At 28.7% G+C, this 19,877-nt stretch overlaps 2 protein-coding genes across 3 annotated transcripts in view; one reads left to right on the top strand and one right to left on the bottom strand.

The window, feature by feature from the left end:
* The first annotated feature begins 1,282 nt into the window (after positions 1–1,282).
* Positions 1,283–5,230, top strand: LOC124430570 (probable glutamate--tRNA ligase, mitochondrial). 2 transcript variants are annotated; one of them, XM_046977347.1, is made up of 10 exons: positions 1,510–1,604; positions 1,684–1,744; positions 1,867–2,101; positions 2,197–2,392; positions 2,468–2,682; positions 2,787–3,006; positions 3,112–3,272; positions 3,390–3,550; positions 3,632–3,789; positions 3,869–5,230. In XM_046977347.1, exons 3-10 carry the CDS (start codon positions 2,046–2,048, stop codon positions 3,947–3,949), a joined length of 1,248 nt encoding a protein of 415 aa, XP_046833303.1. In that variant the 5' UTR covers positions 1,510–1,604; positions 1,684–1,744; positions 1,867–2,045; the 3' UTR covers positions 3,950–5,230. The 2 variants fall into 2 exon arrangements, with proteins under 2 accessions (XP_046833302.1, XP_046833303.1); XM_046977346.1 differs by lacking the exon at positions 1,684–1,744 and having other exon boundaries at positions 1,283–1,604.
* An 858-nt stretch (positions 5,231–6,088) lies between these two features.
* The window catches only part of LOC124430624 (pleckstrin homology-like domain family B member 1), a 45,637-nt gene continuing 31,848 nt past the window's right edge, over positions 6,089–19,877 (bottom strand). Inside the window, exons 4-13 of the mRNA XM_046977479.1 lie at positions 18,171–19,494; positions 16,992–18,081; positions 16,476–16,852; positions 16,241–16,391; positions 15,876–16,101; positions 15,587–15,752; positions 12,162–12,291; positions 7,702–7,866; positions 7,210–7,467; positions 6,089–7,064 (exon numbers count right to left, since the gene is read on the bottom strand). Of these exons, the coding sequence (XP_046833435.1) occupies positions 6,876–7,064; positions 7,210–7,467; positions 7,702–7,866; positions 12,162–12,291; positions 15,587–15,752; positions 15,876–16,101; positions 16,241–16,391; positions 16,476–16,852; positions 16,992–18,081; positions 18,171–19,494 (4,076 nt within the window). The 3' untranslated portion in view covers positions 6,089–6,875. The remainder of the gene's footprint in view (positions 7,065–7,209; positions 7,468–7,701; positions 7,867–12,161; positions 12,292–15,586; positions 15,753–15,875; positions 16,102–16,240; positions 16,392–16,475; positions 16,853–16,991; positions 18,082–18,170; positions 19,495–19,877) is intronic.

The following is a 19,877-nucleotide window of genomic DNA, read 5'->3' as shown; positions in this document are numbered from 1 at the left end:
AGATTGCTGGTCTTGTGTAATATAATTTTGAGGATTATTGGGTCAGTTATCTTTTAAAACTAATATTTAAACAATAGTGAACTTTTGTCTCAGCAACATGTAAAACTCTTATGTGGGATCCTTGGGTTTTTCGATTTTAGATTTTGGATGGGTCTTCTTACAGTAAGCAAAAATCAAGCTTGATTTTGATACTCCGGTAGTACTTACGATATATTAAAATCTAAATCTAAATTATATGCAAGTTATATGTTATATCGCACATACTATCGAACGAATACCTGCATATCTTTATACGTTTTCAAAATGTTTTCTTTCCATATCTAATTAAACATTAAAGTATTCACATTTTATGTTGTAACTTATCGTACAAAAGTATAATTAATTATTTTATAAATTCAATGATTATTATTCGATTATTTTATTACGTAGTAGTTACTTATAAACATTTATTAATTCAATTCGATTTAGCTTATAAGAAAAAGTTTGCACCTAACTTTCTGATATTATTAATATAGAAAAATGTCAAAGTATAATCCCATTTAGTGTTTATTATTGTTTTATAGAAAAAAAAAAAAATTTGGTGTTGATATTATCTTTTATTAGTTATATTTTATGTTATGTATTCCATTCGCAATGTCGAGTAAATATCTGCTTAAATACGCTTTAGCTATTTGTATAAGTAATTGATAAGAAAAAAAAAATATATATATATATATAATAAGTGCGTGTAATTAACAAACACTTTTCAATTAATATATCTTCAGAGAAGTATAATCTGATAAATTTTTCTTGCTTTCTGTCAGACCTTTACGATATACAAAAGTAGTTTTCTCACATTGTAAATCGATTGTTAGATTATTCACGAAAAGGGTTATAATCTAACGAGCTTATACATCGATGCAATAAGTGCATAGTGATGGATGCAGTGGTTTTTCTATTGTATTTGTAGTTCATATTTTGTCCACACGTGTCGCTGAAGTCACAAATGTTATGAGCGAAAAATTGTGTAGATTTTTAAAATGTGAAACATCTGACGGTGACGAAAACGGCGCGAAGTAAGTCGATTCTGATTGGTTGATTTTAATGCAGTCAAACGAATGATATTAGCCAATCATATTTTATTACGAATTTATATATAACAAGAGATAAATATACCGAATTAATCATAATAATAAAAATAATTTTAATAATAATTAATATTTATTAATTATTTACATGAAAAAAAGAAATGGTATATAAACGATTAACGTAATATTTTATTATTATTAATATTCGCGTTACAGAAATCATATAATTTAGAATAGCAGATAACCTTTTTAATATACTAATCCTGTGTAAATCATTCTTTCATAGATATTAAAAAATATATAACAAAAATTAATTTTATGTTTTATGTGTATTATTCAAATCAAAGACATAGGATAATAATCATTCGATTGTGTATACTAACTTTCTAATACGGTTACGTACTTTTTATTTTATGTGATTCACTTGCGTTATTAAGAAGATGCGTGGCGGTACACTTCGAATTGTTAATTTTTTGTTTTTACAAAAACGTTTCTGTTCTCAACAAGTGAGAGTGAGATTTGCTCCGAGTCCTACTGGTATATACAGTTTTTATTCTTAATTATGTTACATGTTGATAATTTAGATAATATGGGATAATATAATTATTCTTATTAGGTTAGATTTTTGTTTTTTTTTTGTTTTTTACATGCGGATTCTCGCATTACTATAACATATGGTTAAGTATTTTTTTACTTTAGAATATATTTTATTTATGCATGCGATATTTAACTTATTTATTATGATCAATTGTATGAATAAATATATTAAAGTTTAAATGTTGTTATATATGTTTGATAGGCTATTTACATTTGGGAGGCTTACGTACTGCTCTGTACAATTATTTATTTGCACGTGCTAATAATGGCACATTTATTTTACGAATTGAGGATACTGATAAATCTAGAACAATACCTGGTGCAATAGAAAAATTACATGATGACTTGATATGGGTTGGAATTATATCCGATGAAGATCCGATGAGAGGTGGTCCGTACGGGCCTTATCTTCAATCTAAACGACTTGAAATATATAAGTACGATGTATCATAATCAAAGAATATTAGGAAAATATTATGAAATATAGAAAGTATTAATTTGATATATTCATTTCTAATCATATAAATTTCAGAGAAAATATAAAAACACTTCTTGAAAATAAAACTGCGTATTATTGTTTTTGTTCAGAGAGTAGAATGAATTTATTAAAACGAGAAGCAATAAAAAATGGACATGTGCCTAAATATGATAATAAATGTAGACATTCTACCGACGATGAGATCAATGAAAAATTAAAAAATGGAATACCATATTGTATTCGATTTAAGGTATATTCAAGACAATTTTATAATCTCATATTCTTTAATGAAATTTTATTTACTGTTCTACTATTTATTGTTTAGCTATCATCAGATATAGAAGAATTCGATGATTTAATTTATGGTCGTGTAGCTCATGATATTACACAGGTTGAAGGTGATCCTGTAATCATGAAATCTGATGGTTTTCCTACTTATCATTTTGCAAATGTTGTCGACGATCATTATATGAACATTTCTCATGTTTTAAGAGGAGTAGAGTGGCAAATATCTACCCCTAAACATATAATGCTTTATAAGTAAGAATATATCTAAACTTAATATTCTTTTTATACAAGATATTAAATTTACAATAGGATAATTGGTTGATCAATTCAATGTTTTTTTTTTTATTCCATTTCAGAGCATTTGGTTGGAAGCCACCTATTTATGGTCATTTACCTTTAATATTAAACAGCGATGGTTCAAAATTATCCAAACGACAAGATGGTATAAGAATTGATTCATTTCGAAATTCTAATATCTTTCCATTGGCATTATTGAATTATGTTACTCAGGCTGGTGGTGGTTTTATAAGAAATTCAGATGTTCAAATATATACTTACGAACATTTGATTAAACAGGTTAATATATTTGAATTTTTTAGTAATCTTATAATGTTAATATATATATATATATATATATTTTTTTTTTAAATGTTTACATATATCATTTTTTTATTTTTTTAGTTCGATATTAAAAGGATAAATGGAAATTCTTCAAAATTAGCACCTGAAAAATTATTAGAACTTAATAAGTTAGAGATATCTCGATTATTAAGCAATCAAAATAATTATAAATTTTTGGTTGAAAGAGTAAAAAAAATAGTAGAAGAAACGTTTTCAAATTGGTAAGTTTCCTTTCTATTGGTTATGAAATCAAGTATTATTTATTTAGAACAAATTGTATTATTCTACTTTGTCAACGTATTAATAATTTAAATTTCTATCTTTTTTTTTTTTTTTAGCGAAGATAAAATACTTAAATTAGACGAAGATCACATTATTCAAACTTTGAAATGGGCACAAAATAGGATTAATAAGTTAAGCGATCTTGTAAAACCTGATTTTGCATTTATATGGGTTATACCAACTTCTCTTCCTGACATTATTTCATCTAAATTTATAGGTATAATGTTACAATTAATATTGAATGAAGCAGTATATATGACATTATCTTATTGATAGTTAATGTTATTAATAATTGTAGACGCTATTAAAAATTTGGATGAGAAATTAACTGAGACTGATGAGAATAGTTTATCAACAGATATATCGAAATTATATTTAAAAGAACTTGCTGAGAAAAATGATATTTCATTTCCTAGTTTGATGAAAACGCTTCGTAAAGTTCTTAGTGGTTTAGAGGTAATGATCTACAATACTATATGATAATATAATATAATAGGAATGTACAAAATAACAAAGAATTTTTTTTTTATCTTAGAAAGGACCAGGTGTAATCGAAATGATCGAAATTCTGGGGAAAAATGAGACACAATTACGTTTGAAACGTTGCCTTTCATGAAAAAATACAATGATATTGATTGAAACCAATTTTGGATGAAACCAAAAGGCTCGTGTAATGATCTTGAAAACACATGATATTTTGAATATTTCAATTAATAGATGATCCAATGATATTTACAGTTTTAACGATGCAATCTATGTAAATACTTTTTTCTTTTTTTTTTTTTTTTTTTTTTTTTTTTTTTTTTTTTTTTTTTTTTTTTTTTTTTTCAAGAAAAATCATTTATGTAAGTAAATGCAAAAAAGGCAATATGTAACTAAGAATTTCTTATTAATAATGATTCAAAAGTTTGATGCTTTTCTTGTATATAATAATGTTTCTCATAAAATTCTTTTAATATATTTGAGTTTAGTATAACATTTTCATTCATTATTTCTAATCATGAAAATAGTACAAATAAAAATTACATAAAGATAATATGTAATTTATTGTAATTATATAAATTTTTTTCATTCCATAGATAAATTTTATATTGCCAAGTACTCTTATTTGATATCACTAACACTTATTATATGATTAAATCACAAAGCTATTAGTAGCTTCTTGGAATATTATCAGAGTAATTGATCATTTTTATTGATATAAAAAAATTCAAGATTGATATACTTTAATATAAATTATGTAGATCTCGTTATAGAAACGTGATCTTCAGTGTTTTATGTCAATGATTGAGGATTCGATTTAAGCGCTATCTAGCGCCGGAATGTTCTAATTAATCTTGCAAGCGCATCCCCTGACGATAGGCAACATTAGAAAATATCTAAATGTAAAATTTGAATAAAGAATCCCGAATGTTATTTCATCGTTACATTTTTAATTATTAGATCGTTTTTTTTTGTTATTTTAAATTATACATAACAAAAATTCATCATTATTTTATCTTAGTACTTAACAAATTATATTTCTATATTTTCTAATGGTATACTACAAATATGTTTTGATTATAGAATTCATTTTTTTTTTTTTTTTTTTTTTTTCTGTTAAGATCGTATACTTATATATCGTTTAGATAATATTGAACACAATCGCATATTCTTAAATATATCCAAAAATACAAATATGCAATATTTTAATACAATGTCGATAAATTATGTTAATTTACTTAATAATGTATAAGGGCACTATTTACCATGTATAAAATTCTTATGTGCAGCCTGTCTGATGGCAAATTGAAGAAAAAAGAGAATTAAAAGAAAAAGAAAACGAAAAAAAAAAAGAAAAAAAAAAGAAAGGACGAAAATTTTTATAGCAAACTCGTAATAAAAGTATTCTCAAGAATAACTTGTACACAATCGTCGTCTATTATACTTATATAATATACGTACTTAAGTTCGTATAGTCTCATATATATATATATATATATATATATATATATATATATATATAAAACTAATTTCTTTTAATTTCACGTAACAAATACACAAAGTTAATTAGAAATTAATTAAGAAGAATTATCAATGAAATTGAACACTTGATATTTATTAAAGCGTCTTATATATCAAACTGTATACTTTTGTATCTCTGTGTTATATATATATCGTCGATTATATGTATATATATATATATATATATATATATATATATATATATATATATATATAATATATATATAATCGACGATATAAGGGGAAAATCTCAATTAGATTGAAATAAAAAAATTTTTCATTTACTTCGAGAGAGGATACATTTTTATTAATATAACAAATGTGTATATTCGCGAATTTAATATTTAAATGATATGAAATATATTTCTGATTGATGGCAATAATGTTATATCAAAGTATCTCGAAAGCGATGTATAGTTATATATACAATGTTCATCAAGATTGCATATTTTTTTATATTGAATATTAAAAAAAAAAAAAAAGAAAAAATTAATAATGATAATAATAATAATAATAATAATAATAATAATAATAATAGTAATAATAATAATAATAAAAGATCAGTACAGGCGTGTATCCTCCTATGTATTCTACCCTGGAAGACTAGATTAAAAATGCCTAGAAAGTCTACGAGACCCTAATAAACGCTTTTTCTCGTTTAAATAGTATGAACTTCTATTATATATATAATTTGCATATTTAATGAGTAATACTTGCGCATAAAACGGATTATCTTATAATGGCCTAAAAATCTTTCTTTTATTTTCTTTTCTTTCCTTTTTTCTTTTTTTTTTTAAATACATCGGAATCAATAGTAACTTGTTGCTTCTTTCTTTCTTTCTTTCTTTCTCTCTCTCTCTCTCTCTCTCTCTCTCTCTCTCTCTCTCTCTTATTTTCGTTCTTTTTTTTTTTACATCCTTATCTTACAGATGTGATAACAAGCCAATGTAAATTTAGTTAGATCGAATATGTGATCAAACGAACATAAAGAGGAGAAAAAAAATCGGCTTACTTGATCATACAAAAGCTAATAATCCTAAAATCATGCTTAAAAAAAAAAAACTCATGCTAATTATGGCAATAGAGAAGAAATTTCATTGTAGAAAGTACATTGATCGTTATCTCTCCTATAAACTCAGTCTCAGCAGCTGATCATAATTAAAAATCATTCGAATAGTATATAATTTTTAATTTATTTATAAATTTTTCTTTTTTAATTATTAAATGTACTTTACTCGTATACTTTCGTTTGTATAAATGTTTTTTTTTCTTTTTTCTAATTTATCATAATCGATATTATAATCGATAATAACAAAAGGATGTAAATTCTTAATAATCCTTTTGAATTATCCCAACTCCGTCATATCTTCAACAGGCATCTATTTTCTTTTTTTCTTCTTCTCATTTTTTATTATCCGAAATTAAAGGATCGAGGTTACTCTACTACCAAGAGATCTTTTTCTTTTTCTTTTTTTTTTCTTTTTTCAAAAATGCAAATTAATTATTATAAGCGTTATTTTCCTTTGTCCTTTCTCTCTTCAAACGCCATGATCGAATTCGTGATATCCTTCGGCTCCTGTGAAAACGACATCAACCCAAACTCTCATAGCTTCTGGACTAGGCGCCATCAGATGATACAATCTCGATGAAGTTTTGATGATGAAGGTCAATGATGGTTGAGGTGACTTCACTGTGTTCATGTGATCAACATAGACCTCTTCTATCGACTGGATGAAATCGATGCAAAAAAAAAAAAAAAAGAAAAAAAAAGAAAAAAATTATTTCAATTTATAATATTGTTCATTTTTTTATGATATAAAACAAAAAAAAAATTGATTGATCGTAATTTTGTTTTTGTTTTTGTTTTCACACCTGAAAGTAAATAACTCCACGTGCTTTTTTCGAGCTACTATCACTGTAATACGTCAAGGTCTTCCTCTTACGATCGAAAACGAACCATCGTTTGTTCCAATGATGAAACTTTTTACTCATCTTTGACAAATACCCACTGCAACTGGTAGTATTAACCGTGACATCATCGATCAATTGTAACTGATGTCCGGCAGTTTCTATGTGATGCCTTAGATCCAAGGATTCTGATTTTATAGGTAGATATCTCGTTAGCGGCCTCTGAAAGGGTTTAATAGAAATTATCAATCTCATGAGTCAAATGTGGATACAGTGATAACGATAACGAGGATTGAATAAGTTTTGTCCATTATTGCCGTGATATTTCTGATTAACAAATTGACAATAAATTTTCTTCGATCTGATAATCGTTATTTCCAATGAAAAAAAAAAGAAAAAAAAAAAAAACAGAAAAAAAAGGAAAAAAAAAAGAATCTTAAAAATTGATACATTTACCTGTAGTTTAGCCTTTTCTCGATGTTTGACAGGTTGAAGTGGCCCGATAGTATCCATTTCACTGGAGATCTGTGAAAGAGGTCGGCTTCCGTTTCCGTCAACGATACCACCACTGTTGTTACTGAGCCTTTCCCCTTCCATCGACGTTCTCCTATCATCTCTCATCTATATGAAAAAAAGAAAAATAAAAAAAAAAGAAAAGAAAAGAAAATAAAAAAAAAAAAAAAGAAACGAAAAGAAAAATGTAATCTTATTTATTGCTTCGATTTGTGTATGCATGCGATAGGTCAGTATATATAATGTAATCCTAAAGTGATGAAATTTCATGACCTATTCCAAATTTAGAAATTGATAACAATGATCTATAAGAATAGATAGCGAGAATGTTATATCATTCGTATTTATTCAATAATAAGAAGAGAATAATTCTTTAATCGATTTTAATATATTATAAATAATAAAAAAAATATGTTTGCACATGTATATATATATATATATATTTTTTTTTTTTTTGTCATTTATTATGTCATTTATTATGTCATTAATTAATTTATTAATTATATAATATATTATTTGTTATACGATATAACTTTTTCTTACGATTAATTTCTTTAAATAATCCAATTTAAAAGGAAACATTAAAGAGAATAATTAATTTTAATTTTTATATTTAAATCAGTTATGGTAATTGAAATTTTATTATTAAAGTCAATTAATGATTCCACGTGAAAAATATAAATTTAATCGTGTAAAAAGTCACGTTCATCACGTTCGTTGAAGTATTTCATGCGTTTTAAGCGTACTATTCGAGTGAGGGAGTGAAAAAGAGAGAGAGAGAGAGAGAGAGAGAGAGAGAGAGAGAGAGAGAGAGAGAGAGAGAGAGAGAGAGAAAGAGAGAAAGAGCGTGACTTCGCGTAAGGGCAGTCAATGAGGAAAAATTGCTTAATGAGGCGACCTCTGAGTGAACTATACAAAGGAAAATACTCCTGCTACTCGTAATTTCTCACACTTCGTACGAGGTTTCATTAATAAACTTTGACAACACACAAGAATCAATAATTACTACATATTTTAAATCAGTAATACTACTTTAATTTTATTTATATTTTTAAAACGTAATTTAAAAATACAAAAGAAAAGAAAAAAAATGAATATGAAAAAAAAAAGAAAAGAAAAGAAAAATAGAGCACTTAGATCGTTAATATGATATTATGATTTAATAATAGGAAAGAAATAAAAGCAATTATAAGAAAATAATAATAGATGACTATGAGGATCGTAATCATGATTTATTATTAACTTACGGGATTTTTTCGAATTAATTTGTTCCTTTTAACTTCTCTTTGAAAATAATTCATCCACATGAGAGACATTTTAATTTAGCTTGATTTAATTTAATTTGATTTAATTTAATTTGATATGATGATATGATTTGATTTGATTAAATTTGTTCTTTTTCTTCTTTTTTTTTTTCTTTTTCTTTTTCTTTTATCTTTATCGAAAGTTATCGTATTATTTTTTCTAATTGGAAGTATATTTTGACGATTAAAAAATATATATGTGTTTATATATGTATATATATATAAAAAAAAAAGGTATATAATAATTTTTGGAACAGATTTAACGATGGTCGATGAAACGAGAAGACAAAACGAGAGCAAAATCGAAACTGCCGTTTATGTCAGAGACAGAAAATATCTTCGACAATTTTCGCGTCAAAGATTTGTCCTCCTCTCTCCCACTCTCTCTCTCTCTCTCTCTCTCTCTCTCTCTCTCTCTCTTTCTCTCTCTCTCTCTCTCTCTCTCTCTCTCTCTCTCTCTCTCTATATATATATATATATATATATATATATATTTCGATTTTCGTCCTTGCAAAATTTAACGAGAGTTTCTTTATGTGGTCGTTCTATAGAATAAGCATTTTCTCGCTAAAACAAACGATTTCTAGAACAGTTTACTCGTTTTATTACGCAGCATCCAAAAAAGAGATAGAGAGGAGACAGAAGAGAGAAGAGAAAGAGAGAAAGAGTAATGCATTCCATGAATAGTACCGAATAAACCAAGCATTCGAATGAAATTCTAAGAAAATTCCCTTCAAATTTGAAATTCCATTTAAATATAGACAATTGGATCTTTCCTCGTATTTTCTCGTCACCATTTCGACGTTTCATTGTTCTATTGAATTTTTTAATATCTCTTGCCAAAAATTATCTACATAAATCTATATCATTATAAATATTTAATATATAATTATACATATAATTATTTCTAATAAATTTTTATTAAAAAAAAAAAAAAAAAATAGTAAGAACACTCAAATGTTGTTCATTTAATTTTAGCGAATTAAAAACAGAAGAAAGGAAAAAAAGAAAAATTAAAAAGAGCATCGAATTCTATCTAGTATTGTTTTTCTTTTTATCTTATATCTTTTTTTTTGTTTTTTGATTAAAATATAATTCGCACAAAAGAATTTCACTTTATAAAATGTTTCTACGAGCAGAATATCCTTTTTTTTCAAAAATATTTTTATGAAAAGTCTGGGGACACACACGTACACTCAGAGATATTTTTAATTTTCCTATTTCTCAAACACTCCTATGATAACTCCTCGCTATTCTATTTTTCTCTCTTTTGTTTTGACGCTTTCATTATATTTCTCGAAGAGTTTTAATCTTTAATGCACCCTGGTTTGGTTGCTTCGTCCAGAGCTCGAAAAGCACCCCGTTATTACAACCGTGGCCTAGTTACGATTTGCTCAAAAGAAACAAGTGTAACGCAAGTTTCTTCTCACGAAACGACGAAAACGTTTGTCCCAGAATGTCTACTACTTGCGAAATTCAGTCTCTCCTTCTCTCTCTTTGTTCTCTTATTTGGATAATAATTGTAAATGCTCATTTTTGGCTATACTGTTAAGTAAGATTTCCTTATTTTATTTAACATTTAGTAACTCTTTGTTATCATTTATTAAACGTAAAATCTTATTGCATTTTTATTTGCAATAAGTAAAATTGAACAAAGTTTTCTTTAATTATTTAAATTATTGTTATCTTATGAAAGAACAAGTAGTTATTTTATTAATTATAATATTAAAATTATTAATAATTATAATATAAAGAAAAAATTAATTTTATAAACACCCCTAACTATAGGCAGTATTCATACACGTGTGTATAAAAGACAATAGTTATTTCCCAGCGCTATCTAGCGATAATATTATTGAACTAATTTTACAAACTTGTGCCCCTGACGATAGGCTAAACGTTTAACAAGTACGTACGAAAATTATAATCAAGTTTCTGTTGATGTCAATAAATTGTTTTTCTTCTCAGAATTCAGTTTAATAAAAAATATATGAAATTAATAAAAAAACATGATGATTTATGCAAAAACCAGAAGAAAAACAAACAGTTTTATCATTAAGAGATTTACTATTATCTTTATCGAAGCTTCGTAAATGTAAGCCTGACACGATTAAAATTTATCTTTAGCCAATAAGATCTATGGATACCGATTTAGCAATATTATATTTAGAACGAACTTAGTAAAAGTGTTTCAATTTCATGAAGGATTATTTCATGTATGCGAATATGAGATTAATGAAGAGAGAAAAAAAGAAAAAGAAATTAAAATTTCCATTGAAATTGAATTAAAAGTAAAGATCGATAAATTAATTTGAATTAAAACAAAACAAAAGAAATAAAGAAAGGAAAGGAAAAAGTAATTGGAAAAAGAATTGTTTAATTTAAATAAATTAACAAAATTAACATTAACGAATGAATGTCGATTAAAAAATAAGAAGGAAATTGTTGAATTAATTCGTCAATGATAAGAAATGAATAAATATATGATAGATGAAACGATGATTGCATAGTAAACATTTTGCGTCAACTTTTCTTTTTCTTACAATAGAAGACGCATTAAGACGAACGAAAAGCTCTTACGCAAGAAGCAAATGTACCAGAGCAATAGCTATTAATTAGGTCATGATGTAGTTTTCCAAGCTGCATTTACGTCTCGATCGTTGTAAAACATCTAACGATATCTCGCGTTAGTGAAATTCCAAAAATACTGTTAGCGACATATAAGCTATCTCTAACGAAATTGATTTTTTAACGGACCAACGATTTGTACGTGGTAATTGACAACGAATTAATTAAAACGTGTCGCATTTCATAATCGACTAGAAAAAAAAAAAAAAAGAAAGAAAAAAAAACAAAAATGTAGTCTACGAAAAATTTCGTCAATGATTATCATTGACTCCCTCGTATCGTAGATACAAGTTTTGATTTTAGGTAGCTAATCTTTTTGAAATTTTATCAATGATCCTGATATAAAAAATCGTTCTAATCGAAAATACGATCCTATGGCTTAATTTTTAATGAAGCTTTCATCCAATCAAATTCCACAACGGAACAGAGATCGTACAAGTAAGATTTGAGATTAAAAATTTGTGTACTTACGTTATCATTTTGAAGCAAACTGTAGGAGTTATTAGACGGTCCTGGACTGGGCGATGTGAGTTCCGAAAGTTTGCTTGGTGATAATTTCTCGCCGGCTCCACCGTCTGCTCCGTCGCTACTGCCGCTTCCACTATAAAAATAAAAAAAAATGTATATGTATATATATATATATATATATATATATATATATATATATATATATATATATATATATAAAACAAAACGAAGACAAGAGAAAGAAAACTAAACGATGAATCGTTCGTTTTAATAATACTATCAAGATTTGTAATCAAGGGATGAATCAAATTTTGTTTTTGTTATATTTTTCAATAATCACTTTTTCAAAACGATGAGGAGAAATTATTTCATTTTTATTATTTTTCTTTTTTTCCTTTTTCTTTTCTTTCTTTTTTTTTTTTTTTTTATTTTATCGTTCTTTCATCGCGTCCGTAAAAAATTTTGATTATAACAATTTTTTAGATATTTTGTTGTTTGGATCGCGTTAATTTGATTCGTTAAACTAAATAGAAATAAAGGAAAGAATAAGGGAAAAGTAAAATCTGTTCTTCGTGTTTCTTCGTGAACGACTCGGTTTACCTTCGAAGTTACGTGTACGGAGACGAGAGGATCGCTTCTCTCTACTAGCGTGAACTTTAGCCGGTTTGCATAGGAAAAAACGTACTGGGACGACTCTTCTACTCGTGACCGGCGAGACTACTGACGAGGCCTATAGTCGCGGCAGGTATTATTAAAACCTAACAAGCACAAAGTGACTTGGTCGACCGGTTCGACAGAGTGCCACCGGCATAGCGTTTGATTCTTCCATACAATGTGTTGTGAACGAGTAAAACGGCACTCCTTCGCATCTCGTTCTATGCCGTCATCCTTGATTTTCCCTCATTTCTGCGACTTTCTTTCAAGGTCACTACACCAGTCTCATACTATTACGTCCTTCTATTTCTTTAGAAATATTCGAGGAATGCGACAGGACATTTTTATCGATAACAATATATACGTATATATTTTATATATTACATATATATATTATTATTATTATTATTATTATTACAGAGGATAATTTATATATAAATTGTCATTGTTATTATAATTTACATGTATGTATATATATATATATATATATATAAATTATGAAATAAACAAAAATGAAATAAACTAAAATAAACAAAAATAAACAAAAATAAAAATGAAAATAATGATGAATAAATTAAAAATTAATTAAACAAGATGAAAGGAAATTATTTAGAGAAATAATTTAATATTCAGTAAATGAATTAAAAATAAATAAATAAATAAATAAAAAAAAAAGAAAAAAGAAAAATAAAGTGAAGAGAAAAAAAATAAACTTACTGTACCACAAATATTCTAATGATTGTTATATTTATTTTTTGAGATATAAATTATCATTGAAAATAAGAAATAGCATGAAACTCACAGACAACGTCGGCAGATATTGCGAGTTCGATTTTCCAAAGGATTATAACAATATTCACAAAGCCAATCCTTGGTAGAAAGGTAATAACGATTACTCGTGAACAAAGTGATCAGATTGCACCCTCTAAGCCTAGCCTCGTTCAAGATCGTTTCGCCCACGTTTCTTCCGTTCATCTTCGAGCATCATACAGAAACTTCTTCTTTTTTCTTTCTTCCTTTCTTTCTTTCTTTCTTCCTTCCTTAGAACATACACTTTTTCATCAGAGTTTATCTCTCAAAATCCACTGATAATCCACCATCAACAAAACTCTTGATCTTTCTTGCCAAGATCCAATCATTTCACTTATGTATATATATATATATATATATCTTCACTTGTATATATATTTATATATCGTCACTTTTCTTCTTTTATTTATTTATTTTTCTTTTTTTTTTTTATTTCAAATAACTTTCTCAATTTATTAGGATAAAAATAGGTCGAGAAAAAAAGAAAAAAAAAAAATGATGCTCGTCGTGTAATGTAATGACTTTAATATATTAAAATTATATAAAAGAATTTGATAAATAAAATGATTGATTGAACAATCTTGATATTAATTTATTAACTATATTTACAGATCAAAATATAGATCTTCAAGAATATTTTGTTAATTTTTAACATTAATACAATTCTTAGATATTTTATCTTTTGTACTTTATTATTGATATTAATTTATAAGTATTCGTGTAGATCGAATAGTAGAGAAAATGGATGTATCAAACGCGTTGATGTTAACGTCGACGAGCCGTGGAAAGACAGCGAGTTAGGAGAGATATCGTATCGCATGATAACGCCCCACTTCGAGTAGCAATGTTAGTACTCAGAATACATATACATATGCTATAGCAAATACATCAAGATCTGTTGGTTATATGTGTATGTGAGCGAGCGAGCGAGCAAGCGAGTGAGAGAGTGTATGTGTGTGTGTGTGTGTGTGTGTGTGAGAGAGACAGTTAAGAGGCCCGCTAAAACGTTTTATTGTCGGGAGCAATCAGGCTCGTCATCGTGATCGTAACGTTCAATCGGTTTCCTTCCACGTGAATTTGAACTATCAAGGCTTCCACTTTTACTCACGACTCAAACAAATTCCAATTTCGTCATAACAATATTACGATTGCGTTAAGAAAAATCCTTGATCAGTTTTATTTTTTCTACACTTTGAAAACTTGTTGAACTTAATCTCTTTGAAATGATGCCAAGTTATAAGTTGTCGTTGTTGTTGATGATTGTTGTTGTTGTTGATGATTGTTTGTTGTTGTCGTTATTGAGCACCATCTACCAAGTTAATTGTTTTAACTTGTTGAACTTTGCCTTCTTACAATGGATGCTGAATTGTCCGCTGTTCTTGATCGTGTTGTTATTAATGATCCATTCAATTTTTTTTTCCTCATTAAGATCGTCTTCTTTTGAAATATCACATTTATTATTTAAAAATCCACTGATATTACACCGATATGAACACATCAACACTTTTCAGAATATAAAACTTTCCTCTATCAGAGTTGACACTATACTAACGTAAAAATAATTCGTAAGAGTTTCTCGATAGAGATCCGTTATACGAATGGATCGAAAACGTATGTGGAATATTTAATAAGATTCTTCGAAGGGTCCCCGTTGAAAAATATTCATGTTGAACTATAGTAAACATGCGTCATTGATGTCCTTGTAATATTAAATATTTGTTCATTTTTTTTATTTCATTCACGTATTGGTATAAAATTATTTATTTTTTCTCTTTTTTTTTTTTTTTGCAGAATATTGATAATACAAGATGTTGAAATGAAATTTTTTTAAGTACCAATGATTACGAACTGACATCTTCTTCTTTTTTTTTTTTTTTAAATTTGATTTATACGGTTGAATTTTGATAAGATTAAACATTAAGATTACGAAAGTTTTGGAATATAAAAAAAAAAAAAAAGAGTACCTTTCTGTTAAGCCAGTTGAATAGCTCGAAGATTCTTCACCCGATTCAACGCTATTGAATGAAGCACAATTCATTTTTCTTTCTTCCCATTGAGAACGTACTTCGTCTTGTACACGCCTTTTAAGTTCCTCCACTCTTCTCCTTTCTTCGGAAATCACTTGGCTACCTGTTAAATTATATTATCGATTTAGTTTGTTCAAAGATAAATGAATCTCTTTTTCTTATCTTTCTTTCTTTTTGAAGACGTTTTTTTCTTTTTTTAATTTTTACGCAATCTATAGTAATTGACCTTGTTTCGCTAAATGAAGCTGCCGATTTCTCTCAATTTCCTTGAGGGACTCTATAGTCTTCCTACCTAAGCTGCCCTGATTATTTACTATGGGAGAGTCAATGGTGACTCTGGAGATTCTGTCGAAATCTTCCCTGCTCGGTGATCGTTTCTCTTCGCAATTTTCGCAGGAATTTTGTGCTAAATTTTCGAGTTCATCGTTGATGGTTCGCAATCTGTTTCTTCCCTGAAAGAATATTACATGAATATGTATTGGAATCAATAGATAGAGATATTTGTTTATCGATTTACTTATTTTATTTTTATTTTTCTTTTTTTTTTTTTTTTTTTTTGAGAAAAGTTATCATTAGAATTTGCTTTCTTACTTCTTCTAATCGTTTCAAATGACCTAACTTTTGTCTCTCAAGACTTCTGGCATCTTTTGTTGCCATATTGTTAGCTTCTGATCGTTGAGACTCCAAATTGTTTAACTGAGCTTTCTTCGCTTCTATTCTTGATGTCAGCTCGCTCAAATACCTAAAAAAAAAGAAAAATAAATTGAAAGAAGAAAAAGAACAAGCTTAGAATACAAAAAGAAATGAATAAAACATCTCTTCCAACCTTTGCAATTCCTCTCTGGTAGCAAGTTTACTTGCTTCTTCTTCCAGATGATGAAATTCTAAATCCTCGAAAGCTTTTCTCTCAGTCTCAAGGATATCTTGCTGAGCTGCCAATTTTTCAGCAATGTCCTCCTGTTCTCCTATCTCATCCGTGGAACACGTTAATTCTTCTTCCAATCTGGCGTAAGCTTGCTGAGCTCTCTGTACTCTTTGTTTAGCTTCTGCCTGTAATTTTGCTTGGGTCGTGTTATCCTCAGCCATTTCTCTTTCGAGTTCATTGATCCTCATCTGGACCTTTATCTTTTCACTCTCCTCTTGTGTCAACTTTAAAGATTCAGACTCGTATTCAGCTGATAAGAGTGCCTTCTCCAACTCCAGCTAGATAATAATTATTATTATCAAGTTTGAAGATGTAATGAAGATAAAAGTTAAAAAAAAAAAAAAAAGGAAAGAAAAGAAAAAAATCTCCCCAGAAGAAAAAAAATTGATAATAAATGTTGTTAATTCAAAAAATTACCTCTCTGCTGATTTCTTCCTCTTGTATTTCAATATCAGCAACGCTTCTCTTCAAGGCATCCATGTTACTAAGAATGTGAAGTTTTTCGTTTTGCAAAAATTCGATATACTTCTTTCTATCTTCCTCTTCCAACACTTTCCTTTCTTTATCAGCCTTGGCCTCGTTCGATTTCGCGTTATCCTTTTCGGAATTATTTCTTTTCGGTGTAGTACAAATTTCTTTGGATTTTGATAACATAGACAATTGTTCGATCGCTTCTAAAAGATCGTCGTTCGATATTGTCAATTTATTTTCTATCATTTCACATGAATTCGATAGCTGACCATTTTTCTTTGGCATGGAATGATTTTGATTATTATTATTATTATTATTATTATTATTATTGTTATTATTATTGTTGTTGTTATTATTGTTGTTATTACTATTACTGTTATTATTATGATGATTAGTATTGCTGTTTGGAGATGGCGGTGGTGGTATCGATGATACGATTACGTTCTCGTATAAACTCAAGTTACCGTTGGAAGACACGAATCTTTCATAATTTTGTGCCAAAACAGTTTGTTGTTGCGTTGGAATTTTAGTACCGTTCAACTGAATCGTCCCATAAGTCGATGTCTCTTTTGTACTTTCTCGTTCTTCGCTGTTGCTGCTGCTGTTGTTGTTGTTATTGTTGTTGTTATTAGCTCCGGCGCGATCGAAATTGATATTCTCATAATTGGGTGTACGAACTTGGGAAATCGAATTAGAAAAGCTATGACCACCCGTGTTATTCGTCCATTTGATTGCTTGATTATTGTTGTTACTATTATTCGGTATAGCTTGTTGAATCGTAGTATCTTGGACCATTAGATTTTCCAATTTTTGTGGGATTTGATCTTTTGGATCTACGGGCGAAGTATTATTTTGAAAGATCACCTTTGAATTTTGTACCGTGACATTTTCGTAATTATTCGTTAACGGTTGTTGTTTACATGTTTCAAAGGAAAAATGTGGTTGATTCTTCGATGGACTTTTAGGACTTTCGTATGGTGATACGTAGCCACCTCCTAATCGTTTGTCTCGTGGTAGGGAACCATTCGTTTTGATTCTGCAAAAAAGAAAATAATTGTTTAAATGGAACAATATATCGTTGGGATTGAAAAGAGGGATCATCGATAAAATCATCAGTAAAATTACCTATTAGGTTGTCTGGGTTTGTCGATGGTACTTTGTCTTTCGTATTCCGCACACATTGCTAAAATTTCTTCCAATCTCATTTTCTCTTGTCTTTCAATCTCCTGCTCTCTCAATCTCTCTTCTTGTGCCCTCTTTCTTTTATTCTCAGCCTCACGACGTTTGTTTTCAGCATCGATTTGCCGTTCACGAAGTTCCTCCAACGAGCAACCACTTCCTACGCTAGGGGTTGGACTCTTAACTCGACCATACGTTCTAGTCTGTTCTCCATTGTATTTAGGGTTACGATTAAATGCCGGGCTCGGTGGTTGAATCCTCTTGATATTTGGATTCGAACCAAAATTTGGACCGACGGCGTTCCTAACTACACCACTAGTATTACTAACGTTATTGTTGCAACGATTGGACGTCACCGAACCATTACAAAGGCTTGAATTCGATCCAAATTTCTCCAACTGCAGATATTCCGTTGTGGTAGTTTTTGTAACGATCAGACTCTGGCTCATGTCGAATTCCCTACCAACACCAAGATCATCTAAATCGTTTGATCTCTGACACGTCATACTACGAGACATTAAATCCGTACGAGACGTCGAGTTTCGTGGCATTACGAAATTCTGATTGCTTTGATCGTTCTCACTTTTATTATCGCGATAATACGGCTTGTAAGTCTTCAAATATGTCTCCGCCGTTGAGAACATCTGTATTTGATTACGATTTAGGGTAGGTGAGTTTTGATAAGGTAAAGAACGATTGTGATCGAGCATAGGAGAGTTTTGATTTGGTGTATTAGATCTACTGTGATTTTTACTTTCCATTGATTGACGATTGTCTTCGTAACAATGATGATTAGGCGATGACGTTACAAAACACGGCGTATTAGAACGACTTCTATCCAAATTCGTTAGATTCTGAAGAGGGGAATTATTGTTGCTCGATAAATTCGAACTGTTCCTTGCCGAAGAATTTGGTGTTCTAGAATGTCCTAAAATCTGATCAGCCGGAACATTAGTCGTTATACCACCAGCTGGAAATACTTTCGGTGATACACAGTTGTTTCTGTTTTGCTTAGCCAACATCTCAAATTTCGTTAACTTCCCAAGGAAGCCAACTTCGTCGTCCGAACAAGAATTCCTCGGTGACTTTCTTGGTGCAACCGGTGGCTTTCTTTCCAAGTGACAGCCCTCCTGAAGTTGATTATCGGGTAGAGAGAAGCTTATGGGTGCCATGGAAATTCTTGAATGTGGCAGTACCGATCGGAGTTGCTTGGCCTCGGCAGGGTGATTGAAGCGCATGTAATTCGATCTCCCTATCGACAGCATGCAACCTACAAGGTATAGAAGGATCATAAAATTGATGTAGAGTTACATCGTCATACGTCGATATTAATAATATCTTTAGAATAAAGACAATATATATATATATATATATATATATATATATATATATATATATATATATATATATATGATTGAAAGATAATTATATTTTGAAGGATCAAAAAGTAACTTTTGATTTTTTACTTTGTATGTTTACTTGTGTGTTACTTGGGCAAAAAAAAAAAAAAAAAAAAAAGAAAAAAAGAAAAAAAAAGAAAAAAAGAAAGTAAAAGTGAACGTTTGATAAGTACCCTTATTTCTCCAGACCTTCTTTTGGGTCAAGACAAATTTGGTTCGTTCGAATATATGTAGCAGTATTGGTACAAGGTCT

Source organism: Vespa crabro, chromosome 19 (genome assembly GCF_910589235.1).
Source record: "Vespa crabro chromosome 19, iyVesCrab1.2, whole genome shotgun sequence".
Lineage (NCBI taxonomy): Eukaryota > Metazoa > Arthropoda > Insecta > Hymenoptera > Vespidae > Vespa > Vespa crabro.
The sequence above is the reverse complement of the archived record's forward strand: the minus strand, read 5'-3'. Positions and strand labels throughout refer to the sequence as shown.